This window comes from Notothenia rossii (assembly GCF_949606895.1).
Source record: "Notothenia rossii genome assembly, chromosome: 9".
Classification (NCBI taxonomy): Eukaryota; Metazoa; Chordata; class Actinopteri; order Perciformes; family Nototheniidae; genus Notothenia; species Notothenia rossii.
In genome coordinates, this window is record NC_136907.1 from 61,341,849 (window position 1) to 61,355,427 (window position 13,579).

At 41.7% G+C, this 13,579-nt stretch overlaps 1 protein-coding gene across 1 annotated transcript; it reads left to right on the forward strand.

The window, feature by feature from the left end:
* The first annotated feature begins 838 nt into the window (after nucleotides 1–838).
* On the forward strand, nucleotides 839–13,081 carry LOC307019334 (elongation factor 2b). The gene is made up of 14 exons (XM_079650135.1): nucleotides 839–1,099; nucleotides 2,566–2,780; nucleotides 3,157–3,338; nucleotides 3,645–3,856; nucleotides 3,970–4,148; nucleotides 5,862–5,967; nucleotides 8,552–8,804; nucleotides 8,920–9,115; nucleotides 9,242–9,365; nucleotides 9,464–9,706; nucleotides 10,319–10,672; nucleotides 10,783–10,965; nucleotides 11,776–11,908; nucleotides 12,449–13,081. The coding sequence occupies exons 1-14, from the start codon at nucleotides 923–925 to the stop codon at nucleotides 12,640–12,642; spliced, it is 2,751 nt and encodes a 916-aa protein (XP_079506261.1). The 5' UTR covers nucleotides 839–922; the 3' UTR covers nucleotides 12,643–13,081.
* Nucleotides 13,082–13,579: the final 498 nt, after the last annotated feature.

Below are 13,579 nucleotides of genomic sequence, written 5' to 3' on the forward strand. Positions count from 1 at the left end.
AGCTAGTCCCCCATTTACTCCTGTCACATGAACCAAGGTGATGGTTGAACTAGGATTATATTCACCATCTGACCTGCAGCAATATTAAACATGAAAAAGTAGGAAATAAAACCAAATAACAATACATCTATCAGCATTTTAGCAATTAGGAATTTACCTGGATAAATCATTGTAGGCTACGTGAACATCCCCTCCAACTATAACAATATGCTCTTAATGTACTGTTAAGATTTTTTTTTTTATTCAAACTCACATTTCTGAAGATCAAGTAATTGGTTAAAACTGATAACTGAGACTTACCCAGTCAAATAATTAACATAAACACACCATTACAATAGGCACGTTTGTGATTTTGGGCAATATTTATTGTATGTACAATGCATGTACATACATTCGATGCCTACTCAATAATAGCAAATTACTTCAAAATATATATAACAAAAAACATGTTTATACCATAAAATGTTTATAGATTAACATTTAGAAAGTAATTACGCTAGTAGTCTAACATCTAAACTGATGTTTCTTGACAATAGGCTACTGGTGACTAAAAACTGCCTTTTGACTAATGAAATGAAACTTCTTGGTTTTATAGGGCACCATGATTAAAATACTTGGACATAAAATAACAAAAACATAAAATGCATTCTTTCTCACACAGAAATGGATAAACATAACCCTATCCAGTATCCTCAGTGCAGCAGCCAATAATACCCGGCTGCAGCAAGCCCGTGGGGAAGGAACCTGCAGGAAATTGAACATCAAAATATGATCAGAAGAGTCTTGTCGTTTTAGATATGTATATACTATTTAGGTTAGGCTTAGTGTCGCGTACAAGTGGTCGTATTTTGTAGGGGCCGTATTTTGTACCGTCTGGCTGCGGCTGCAGCTGGACCCTTCTCGCAGCAGCTGACAAGCATCCATGGAAAGGTGTCCCGGCTGTTGTTCAGCCGCAGCGCCCCCTGCTGTTGCAGCCTCTGCACCACAACTCGACATCCGCAGAAGTAGCAGCGTCTCTTCTGTCACCACCGGGACTGTCTGTCCTCCGAGACAGGAATACATCTTTAAACTCAAAGACCAACTGTCTGCAGGCAAAATGGTGAGTTGATACTGGGCTTACATGCCCGATGATTTTGTATTTAATCTATTTTTCGCATGCGAAAAGCGTTGCGTACATTCTTTATAAAAAGTTAAAGCCTTATAGTTTCGGTGCAACGAGCTGCAATAGAGGCTGTCAGGTGTCTGTGGTATTGATGTCGAAGCTTTAGCGGTGATATGTGGTCAGGTGAAGGCTCTGTTATCACCTACGCAGCTGACAGCAGCGCGGTCTGTGGCCTGGACGCACGGCCCGCTGTGACGATCTTAGCAAATTCTTTAAATATCAAGCTGCTGCAGTAGAATGACAACACCGATATCATGTGTTTACAAACTGTGAGAAACAAGACACATGGGGACAAATGTCGTATAAGAATGTGTTAAATAAAGTTGTTCTTAGATGCGATTGCAAGCTATTGCATATTAACTCTCCAACTGACGACAACATCAATTATAAAGTACGTCACAAATAGAGCTGCAGAGAATTTATTCTATTGGAGGATGGGGGATTTGTTATAGCTTATTGAATTACTATTATGTTATAACAGCCTTTGAATGTCCGGGCATCCCAGAGCTTATATTTTATGGGGCTAAATGCCTTTAACATTTAAAGACATTAAGTGAAATTGCCCTTATGCTTTAAATTATTCATACTGAGGGCTACATATGCCTATAGTGGCAATGTTTATCTTTCCCTGACACACTGTGTTATCAACATATTTCAAAAAAGTCTTTATCATCTTAAAACATCATAAATCATCTTGTGTGCCCTAAACTTAACTTTTACATAGGCCTTCATCCATTTTATTAGTGAATTTTATGCCTGAATTTTTTTTTTGTGATCTCATATAATGCATCAGCAACATTTATTGTTTTAAGGTAGGGTAGTTAATTCACTTCAGAAACACTTTTTTGTTATATTCCATGGAATTCTCTTAACATCCCGATAGCAATGAATACATTAAATGCTTTGAAAACAAATATATAAAAATATTTTATAACTATAAAGTGGGCGGGTGTTACCTTGGTTGGTGATTGGCTAATGATTACACAAGCCAAAAAAATCGTTATGACATCATAAAGTGGCCAAAATCTGATCAGCTCATTTTCAGACAGGTTGTTTTATAAATAGATGAGGACAAAATGTGAGTGAATATTTTTTCCTGAAACTTTCAGAATCTCTTTCCACAGAGGGGGCACATGTTTATGGATAAAAGACATGAAAAGGTGGATTTTGCATAATAGGTGACCTTGAAGAACCAGACGGTTAAGTCTTTAGGCTGGGCCTGGCCCACACCTTTTCTCCTGTTCGGGATTTTGGATTTAGTTTCAAACATGTCTTTCTTTTTATAACTGTACTTGGAACAGCTGCAGAGATCTAGTAGTGCACATACATAAATATTAAATGACGAATAAAATGAACCTCTGCTAAATGGATGAATGTAATCCTTCACTCTCAACCTCCACCAGGTGAACTTCACCACGGATCAGATTCGTTCCATCATGGACAAGAAGTCCAACATCAGGAACATGTCTGTGATTGCCCACGTGGATCATGGGAAGTCAACTCTGACCGACTCCTTGGTGTCCAAGGCGGGGATCATTTCTTCATCCCGAGCCGGAGAGACCCGCTTCACAGACACACGCAAAGACGAGCAGGAGCGCTGCATCACCATCAAATCAACGTATGTGATTTAGAGAAGTTAGGAAACAGCTTTGTATTCTTGTGTTACCTTTCACTGGTGGTGAGAACTGTGTGAATGTCTTTACTACAGTCAGTGAACTCCCAAGTCTAAATCTTATAAAATCCTGGTTTCGGTTTGATTGAAGTAAATGCACCTGCACTGGCATTGATTCATATATTAAATTATATTTACTGAAATCCTTCCAGTAAAGCCAGTTTGAAGTTCTTGGAGTAACTGGAACGTCTCCACTCAGCATATCTGCCTGTGCAGTATTGTGATGACATTCAGTTTGAACGTTTAATTGACTTCTAGGGTTAGGCTCAGTAATAGCAAAAGGTGAACATGTTCCCAACCTTTTCCTCCCTCTGTTTTTCAGGGCCATCTCTATGTACTACGAGCTTGCCGATAGCGACCTGGCGTTTATCAAGCAGAATGTGGACGGGAACGGCTTCCTCATCAACCTGATCGACTCTCCTGGTCACGTAGACTTCTCCTCTGAGGTCACGGCTGCCCTCAGGGTCACCGATGGAGCCCTGGTAGTGGTGGACTGTGTCTCAGGTAATGATGACTCACACCCTCGCCTTCACATCCTACACACACACACAAACACACGTAGGACTTGTTGCAAATGTAATGTGTCACATTTATTGATTCCTACCATGATTTTGTGGCAATAGAATCCCACGTGCAGAAAGATTATAAAGTTGTCCTTACATGTCTTTCCGAATGGCGTTATCTGTCAAGACGCTGATAACATCAATCTTTTGTACTATAACTGCAGTACAACTTAATCACAACCGTCACAGGCCTACACACACGCTCCCATGTTTTCTACCAGTTTGACCTTTTAATTTCCTCTGACAGGTGTGTGTGTGCAGACAGAAACGGTACTGCGGCAGGCCATCGCTGAGCGCATCAAACCGGTTCTGATGATGAACAAGATGGACCGGGCCCTACTTGAGCTGCAGCTGGAGCCAGATGCGCTCTTCCAGACCTTTCAGCGCATCGTGGAGAACGTCAACGTCATTATCTCCACCTATGGAGAGGATGAGAGCGGGCCCATGGGGAACATCATGGTGATGCTCCAACACCACTCAGACAAAAATATATGCTACAATAGCTGGGAGAGGTTGCATTTCACTTCCTACAGCTATCATTTCCCAGAATAATGGATTTTTCCCCCCCTCAGATTGACCCCATTGTTGGCACAGTCGGGTTTGGCTCTGGCCTCCATGGCTGGGCGTTCACCCTGAAGCAGTTTGCTGAGATGTATGTGGCTAAGTTCACAGCAAAAGGATCCGCAGAGCTGGGACCAGCAGAGAGGTGTAAGAAAGTGGAAGACATGATGAAGAAACTGTGGGGAGACAGGTACATATGATGATAAACATATCCAGACAGAAATATTTTCCACATAATAATCTGACACCATTTTGAAAAGCAGAGGTGTTGCACCACACCCGACAGTGCTTTCACTGTATACACACCACACCGTGAAGTACACATCTACATAAAGATATTTAAAGGTCCCTTATTATACAGTTTTTCATCAATATATTATAGTTCTAAGATATATACAAAACATGTCTCTGAAGTGTTTGGCTCGAAATGCCAAACAGATCATGCATTGTAGCATCCCATCAACCCCTCTGTTTCAGCCCTTTTTTTAAAGTGCTGATTCTCTGTCTTGTGCTTTAGATGAAAATAAGGAGCCACTCCCCAACTCCTCTGCAAGATATTCGGTTAAAAAGAACAAAATAGTGCTCTAGGAGGAGATTCAGGCCCCGTCCACACGGAGACAGAACGGGTTTTATCCGCTATAGTTCTTTATCGTATGGACGGTTCGTCCACACGAGGCCGTAACAGAACCCCGGAAACGGAGCCCTGAAACGGTAACGCATCCCAAAGTGGGAAGGTCTGGTAACGTAACTCTTGCGGCACCGTGTGTCCGCCCTAAACGATCATAGCCCCGCCACTCCCCACCTCTCCTGCTCAGCCCCCGCGTCACCCACGTCATTGCTGATGCGTTTCGCCAACAACAATGGCGGATCACAGGGTTGCGTTCGTGCTCCAGACACTACTGAACATGCTACAGATGTTAGTGCAAAATCTACAGCTCCTCCACCATAACCATCAGCAACAAGTGGACATGTAGTTTTCCGCTAAATCCACCGCTGAGAATAACCAGAAGGGCAACCAGGCAACCATGGCAACCATGCTCGGGGGGTCTTATTCGCTGCTTTTGGTGTATTTTGTGGCGGAAGTACAGCGCCACTTACAGGCCCGGCATATGTACAACAGCGTCTCCAGCGGGTCGAGCGGTCTCGCGTGGACGGACACGTTTCTTGTGCCGATTCAGTGTCGATGTAAGACTTTTTTTATATCGATCTCGGTTCGTTTTCGTCTCCGTGTGGACATGGCCTCAGGTCTTAAGGTGGGCGGTTGTTACCTTGGTTGGTTATTGGCTAATGGTTACATGAGCCAAAAAATCATTATGACATCATAAAGTGGCCAAAATCTGATCAGCTCATTTTCAGACAGGTTTTTATATCAGGAGAAAAAGAGAGGGAATCTTTTTTACTGAAACTTTCAGCGTCTCTTTGTGTTGATATATAAAATACATGAAAAAGTGGATTTTGCATAATAGGTGACCTTTAAAACCACTAGAAGTCAGCAAACCTAAATTTTCCACTGGTGGTCAATACCAAGAAATCCTCACGATGACTGGCATTTTTTACACGGATTTTTTAAATATTCAAATCTGATAAGTAAATTACGGCAGCCGTCGTTGCTATGGATGCGGCTTTATCTCCGAACACAGCAAGCAGACTTAGCGGAATCAATAATCCAAATTTAAATCCAAATATTCATTTTGGGGTTGATTTCATCAGTAGCCGTGTAATAAGCAGGATAATGTACATTAAATAACCTTCAGGATGATTCTGCTTCACCTTGTTGTGGTTCATTTCACAATAATAACCTACCTGCTTCACTCCCCCCCTACATACACACAATAACAACAGGATTATGAGCTAGATGTCAATCATGTGATTGTCATGATGTTGTGCGATAATTTGTGCACAGATATTTTGACCCAAATGCCGGCAAGTTCAGTAAGTCTTCAACCGGTCCTGATGGCCAGAAACTTCCCCGCACCTTCTGCCAGCTCATTTTGGACCCCATCTTTAAGGTGAATGGAGAGAAAATAAGTGATACAAACCAAAAATAATCATGTTAATGTTTACCAAGTCAGGCCTTAATTTTTCTAAAGACCTTCATATATCTGTATTGTTCAAAATGAATTTCAAGCTTCTCCGTGTAGGAATTAAACATTTTGATCCTTGGCACCTTGTAGTGGTTCCATCAAAAATATGTTGTGGTAGACGGCAAATACAATCTTGGGAACACTATATAATTAGGCTGAACACAGCGCATAGACTGCACTGTTTTTCGCCAGTAATGTCTAATTTCTTAAAAAAGCTAAAACTTCTAAATGATGTCAGAGATCGCATTAAATTAACTTTTAGAGGCTTTGGGGAAAAAAAGTTAGGATGACTTAAGGGTAGGGATGGGTACAGAGCCCCGGTATTAAAAGGGCCCCGGCCCGGGGCGAAATTATTAAAGAGCCTGTGACAGCCTCCCAACAACTGTTGCGCAATGAAAGGAAAGGAAAAGAACAAAAATAACTCAATATAAGATTTAACAGAAATTATAACTTTCTTCATCTCGAACCGTCAGTTTAAAAAAGAAGGTACGATACCGTTCCGATAAATATCAATAATTTCGAACATCGCGGGGAAATTCCTTTGACTCATTTTGAAGTTTTGGGGGAAGCCGGAAGTGACGTCAATGCAGGAACGCTTCACTGTGCGCCGAGAGAACCAGTCACGGACAAAGTGTGTTGTCATGCTTAGAAATGGTGAATTACTGAGTTTAGGCACGTTAATAACATTGTAATGAAGTTGACGACAGTATATTCATATTTGTCAGTGCTTTCATGTCAAATCGGCGAACATAAACATAAATGATCGTGGTGAAGATGATGATTAAATTAGGATTACTAATCGGTAGTGAGAGCTGCTGAATTTCCTCCCGTCGGATGTGATATAAAAACAAATCGATTATTTTTGTTGTTGTAAACTCAAGTGGATGAAACTACATTTATTAGTGCTTTCATGTAAATTCGGCGAACATATGATACATTAAATGATCGTGAGGATGATGATTTAAAAATCGTTTGTTTGACCCGGTCTGCATTTCCTGATGAGAAAACAAACCGATGCTTTTTGTAGTTGTAGTACACCAACATGGATTAAACGTGTGGTTTTTTTACCACAATTTTGGGGAAATTAATGGATAAAATGCACGGATTATTATTATTATTCCCACTGCGATCGGAGACAGTGGTACCGTTAAGCTCCGACATTATCGTCTTTTTATCGATACTGGAGACATTTAAAAAATATATGTCATATGTATTATTGCTACATAAACATTATATTGCAGTTTTAGTTTCGTCAACTCCGTTTCTAATATGCAATAAGACAAAAAAATGCGTCTGATGTATTTTTGATGTATTGCTCGTGTTACCGCCCTTACATGCTAAACTCTTATTGCACTTTTGGTAACGAGGATTGTCCACATCGAGACGGGTAAAGTTTAGCCACACCTCGGAGCGCGTTCTCGCCGCCAACTTCAGCGTCGTCCGTGTGTGTGTGTTGCTGCATGTAGCAGCTGCGTGTGTGTAAACTGCCCCGCCCCCTCGCAAGCAGGCGGGGGAGAGAGATCTCTCTTCTGGGTTGGAAAGATTGAAAATACTAAAAACACGCATTTTGCACGCTTTTTGCATTTTAGAAACGGAGTTGGCAACACTAAAACTGCAATATAATGTTTGTGTAGCAATAATACATACATATATTTTTTAAATGTCTCCAGTACCGATAAAAAGACCGTTAACGTTGGAGCTTAAAGGTACCACCGTCTTTAATAATTCAGCCCCGGGGCCCGTTTAATACCGGGGCTCGGTACCCATCCCTACCCGCGGCTGCTACATGCATGCAACACACACACACACACACACACACACACACACACACACACACACACACACACACACACACACACACACACACACACACACACACACACACACACACACACACACACACACACACACACACACACACACACACACACACACACACACACCACACACACACACACACGGCAGAGATGGCGGAGAGAACTAAGCGCTCCAAGGTGTGGTTCAACTTTACTCGTCTCGATGTGGACAATGCTCATTGCCAAAAGTGCAATAACAATTTAGCATGTAAGGGCGGTAACACGAGCAATTTGTCTAAACAACAACACATTATGTCCCGTAATGTTCCACCACAACCTCAATCTTCCTCCAGAAGAACCGTTAGGCCTTTTGCAGCAATACCTGTATGCCCCATCTGTGTTGCCCTGTACCACTTTATTTTTGCAGTAAATACTTGTTTTTTATTTGTCTTTTACGTAAGACAAAGTAAGTAAGTAAGTAAGTATAAGTTCACTTTATTTGCAATTTGTTTAGTTAATTTACCTTTTTTTTCTCAAAAGAACAAACAAAAGTACCGTTAAAGGACCGGATCGATAAGCGGTATCGATAAAAGTAGTAGTGCCGTTAAAACCTTAACGGTAACCATCTCTACTTAAGGGTGATGACTTAGAGGCGATGCATTGAAGGGGCTAACTTTTGGCTCCAATTTAATGCCTTCTTTTTGCCCTCGTAGGTCTTTGATGCCATCATGAATTTCAAGAAGGACGAGACAGCCAAACTAATTGAGAAGCTGGACGTCAAACTGGACTCTGATGACAAGGAGAAAGAGGGGAAGCCCCTGCTGAAGGCTGTGATGCGTCGCTGGCTGCCGGCCGGAGAAGCCCTGCTGCAGATGATCACCATCCACCTGCCCTCGCCCGTCACTGCACAGAGGTACCGCTGTGAGCTGCTGTACGAGGGGCCCGGGGACGACGAAGCTGCCATGGGTCAGTGGAATAATATGTTTTCAGATTATTAGGTTTTGTAAAATTATAACCTAATTTTTAATCTTTATTTTGGCTATACTTTATTTATGGCTTAATATTTCTGCTGTCCTCTCAGGTATTAAAAACTGCGACTCTAAGGCTCCTCTGATGATGTACATTTCAAAGATGGTTCCAACCACTGACAAGGGCCGTTTCTACGCCTTCGGCCGTGTGTTCTCTGGCACTGTGTCCACCGGGCTGAAAGTGCGTATCATGGGGCCAAACTTCAGTCCTGGCAAGAAGGAAGACCTTTTCATCAAACCCATCCAGAGGTGAGCATGTTGATGTGCAAACCAATACATAGAGACATGGGATAAATACAAATCATTTCATGTTTCTTTTCTGTTTTCATGAATTTATCGGAAACCTTTTTAAACCTTGTCTTTCTTTCCCTCCAGGACCATTCTGATGATGGGCCGTTATGTGGAGCCCATTGAAGATGTGCCATGTGGCAACATCGTGGGTCTGGTTGGAGTAGACCAGTACCTGATTAAAACAGGGACTATTACCACCTATGAACAAGTACTGTATTTATCCCCCCCCCTTCATTTACTGTTATTAGTTGCTGTCTGCCTTATTCTTCCTATAACAACAAAACCTTTTTGTGGTTGTGTCTGCAGGCCCACAACATGAGGGTGATGAAGTTCAGTGTGAGTCCTGTGGTCAGAGTAGCTGTAGAGGCCAAGAACCCCGCTGACCTGCCCAAGCTGGTGGAGGGACTGAAGCGTCTGGCCAAGTCTGACCCCATGGTGCAGTGCATCATTGAGGAGTCCGGGGAGCACATCATCGCCGGGGCGGGGGAGCTGCACCTGGAGATCTGCCTGAAGGACCTGGAGGAAGATCATGCCGGCATACCTCTGAAGGTGAGACACGAAGAGTCGTTTTTCTTATAAGGAGAGACGCTACGGGTGAATAGAGTAAAAAGGTTCAACTAATAGATATAACCATGAAAGTTCCCAAGTTGATTGCTTATATTGAAAAAAAATACGTTTTTGTATTACAAGCTTTCTGGAAATGTATTTTTAAATATAAAAATGTACTAATCAGCTTATTGTTTTAGGACCGATACCTAAATATTGGATAGTGCCATGTTCAAAATGTTCATTTTCTTGACATACATTTTTAAGTAGGGAATATTAGTGTCTCTCTGTAGTACCCCAAAAATCCCTAAATATTGTAAACAGCAATAATGAAATCAATTTTTGCCATCTTTTTAGGAAGAAATCGGGTTATGAATTATATATAAATAAACCCCTGTGTAGAGTTCAGTGTATGTAACAGATACTGAAGCTGTACAAAGCTTTGTGAATGTGTATAGTAAGCTATATTGGAAAACAGTTAACAAAGTAAAAGCAATGCTCGGGACATATGACCCAAATTAAGAATAACAATAATCATTATTGCAGAAATACTCCTTATGTGTTGCACTACCACTCAAACTCTCAAGGTTTGCTGCCTTTTCTTTCATCTTCCAGAAATCAGACCCAGTGGTGTCTTACAGAGAGACGGTGTCAGAAGAGTCAGAGCAGATGTGTTTGTCCAAGTCCCCCAACAAGCACAATCGCCTCTTCATGAAGGCCCGCCCTTTCCCCGACGGCCTGGCTGACGACATCGAGAAGGGAGAGGTCACCCACCGGCAGGAGCTCAAGGCCCGTGCACGTTACCTCACAGACAAGTACGAATGGGAGGTGAGCGAGGCCAGGAAGATCTGGTGCTTCGGTCCAGATGGCAGCGGGGCCAACCTGCTGGTAGACGTGACGAAGGGCGTTCAGTACCTCAACGAGATCAAGGACAGCGTCGTGGCTGGTTTCCAGTGGGCATCTAAAGAAGTAGGCAGCAGTTTAATTTGAATACTTTGAAAATAATTCAATAGTTATGTGTAATCAGATAGTACACTGTTCTGATGCAATGGTGATAATGTTCTGTCTTCATCATGCAGGGTGCTCTATGTGAGGAGAATATGCGCGCCGTTCGCTTTGACATTCACGACGTGACGCTGCACGCAGACGCCATCCACCGCGGTGGAGGACAGATCATTCCCACAGCTCGTAGGGTGCTGTACGCCTGCCAGCTCACTGCTCAGCCAAGACTCATGGAGCCTGTATACCAAGTGGAGATACAGGTCAGTACAGCGTCATAAATCAATCACAAGCACTTTGAATGACCTTGTGTTGAAAGGTGCTGTATAAATCAACTTGGATTTAAACTCAGGATTTCCAGTGATGTCTATTAATTACAATTTTGAAATCGTCCAAAGGTAGATGACCAAAAATCAGTTTTGTAAATCTATACAATGATTTTAACATTCAATTTTCTGTGACAAATAACAATTGATATCTGTAGTTACTTTTTAACCTAATCTATACTTAAGCCACTGAGGGATGGGAATGGGAGAACTTTGTTCGGACGCGTGTTCCAGACGATAAAACAATGTCCATACGAGTCGTATATCTTTCAATCTATCGATCCATTTATTTGTGTTCAATATGCATGCCAGTCACGCTGAATACAAACAGGTTTGACAGCTCCTCTCAACGTCAAAAACGGTTTGCTTCTGTCCCACACACCTGAATCAGATCACCCGTGGTTACATATATACACACTCACAAGTGAATGCTTCATCCTGTGTTCAATGTTGGAACTGCATGATACATTCAACTTGTGCAGATAAAGTAAAACAAACTAAATACATTATGGCTCCAACAATATCTATGCATAACATTTGATATGCAAACAGAAAGGCATGACTGAAAAGGCACCTCACAAAGTCTACAACTCCAGGTAAATTCCACCTGAGTGTTGTGAAAACTATTACTGTTTTGAACTTATTTTTTATGACTTTACTATTTTGGAATTGCTTTATGATCAGGTTTCTTCTTGAAAACGATCTGATGCCAGTTTAAACTATCTGCTGATCTTTTTGTCCGTGCAGTGCCCGGAGCAGGTGGTCGGGGGTATCTACGGCGTGTTGAACAGGAAACGAGGTCACGTGTTTGAGGAATCCCAAGTCATAGGCACTCCCATGTTTATTGTGAAAGCCTTCCTGCCTGTCAACGAGTCCTTTGGTGAGTGTGTGATTTAGAACAATTCACTTTATTTAATAATTTGGTTTTAGTATGTCATTTCCTTATTCTTGGCAGAGAATAATTTTTCACAATTTAAAGGTTTGGTGTGTAATATTCCCCTGCTTAAATGACAAAAGACAACTAGACCTGATGTCATGTATGTTGTTGAATTGTGCAGTTACATTATACCGAACATTTCCAAAATGTTTCCAATCTATCGGTCGATTTCAATGGCTGTCTGATAAGGTGACGTAACCCTTTGTCTGAGTGTCAGTGCTGTTGTTGTCTTCAAAGGCTGTCATCAAATCCAGTTTTAGGTTTTAAGCCCTGTTTATAAAAGAAGAAAATGAACAAGGAAGAAATCCTCACTAGGAAAGGGTGAAGGCAATGACCTTAAAATGTCCCCTAACTGTGTCTTTTATTGATGTTTTTATTGAGAGGCCTGTAGCAGCAGAAAATAACAAGCTGTCCATTTAAAACTAATTACCATTTAATTACAATTACATAATTAAAGTATGCATCTGTATTCATTTCCTCCAGGATTCACAGCTGACCTGCGCAGCAACACTGGAGGCCAGGCCTTCCCTCAGTGTGTGTTTGACCACTGGCAGATTCTCCCAGGAGACCCCAGCGACCCGGCCACCAGACCCTTCCAGGTTGTTGCCGAAATTAGGAAACGCAAAGGTCTGAAAGAGAACATACCTTCCGTCGACAACTATCTGGACAAACTTTAAAACTAAGCCAAGATAATACAATACCAAATCAATCTCTTAACCCTACCCCATGGGCACTTTAAAATCTTTGCACAGGCTTAAAAGATAAATTGCACAATTGTATTGACTTTGGACCGGAAGCTTTAAGCTTTTGTTGTAGGCAAGTGGAAGCAGCGATGCTTTTTCATTTCACAGCTACAGTACACCAAGTGCCTAGGGCGTGGGTTTTGTAGAACAATTGGATCAAAGCAGTTGTATTACTTGTTCTTTTATTTCTCCACATGGGTCCTCTTCCCCCCCCCCCTCCCTGTATAGTGCACCGTGATACTGCTGCAATAATGCATATTTAAAAGGATCATGGCCAGATAAAACCATGGAAACCATAATAATATGTTTCAGAAGTCTAACTTCCTGGATTGGACCTCTGTGTGGATGTGATTAATAAAAACATCCAACTCATGATGGAAATGTGACACCTGTTATTTCTCCAAGGGGCTTTAGTTAATAGTTTGCCATTTTGTGAAATACACTTTTTCAATTTGGGGCAGAGATTTAGTTAACCGAATCCACACTAAATGTGTATCTAGTATACAAACACAATTCAGTTAATTAGCTTAGCTTAGCACAAAGACTGAACATGGAGAAACCATTTCTTCTTATTTCGTGAAACAGCAGTGCATCAATATCAAAATCCACCGCCCGGCTTATCTGGACACTCTAGACACTAGATTTGTCTGACTAGAATGAGCTGTTAAAAAGATGTTAGTACTGCATGTTAGCTTAAAAGTTTTGGATGCTTTTCACTGATAGAGTGACTGCCATAAGGATTTAAAAAAAAAATCACGTTTTAATACCCCCCGCCCCCCAAAAAAAGCAAGGGGACAACCAACTACAATAGGGATGATTTACCCTTTGGCCAGTTACTCAGCTTAGTTTTTATGCTAAGCTAAAGTAACTG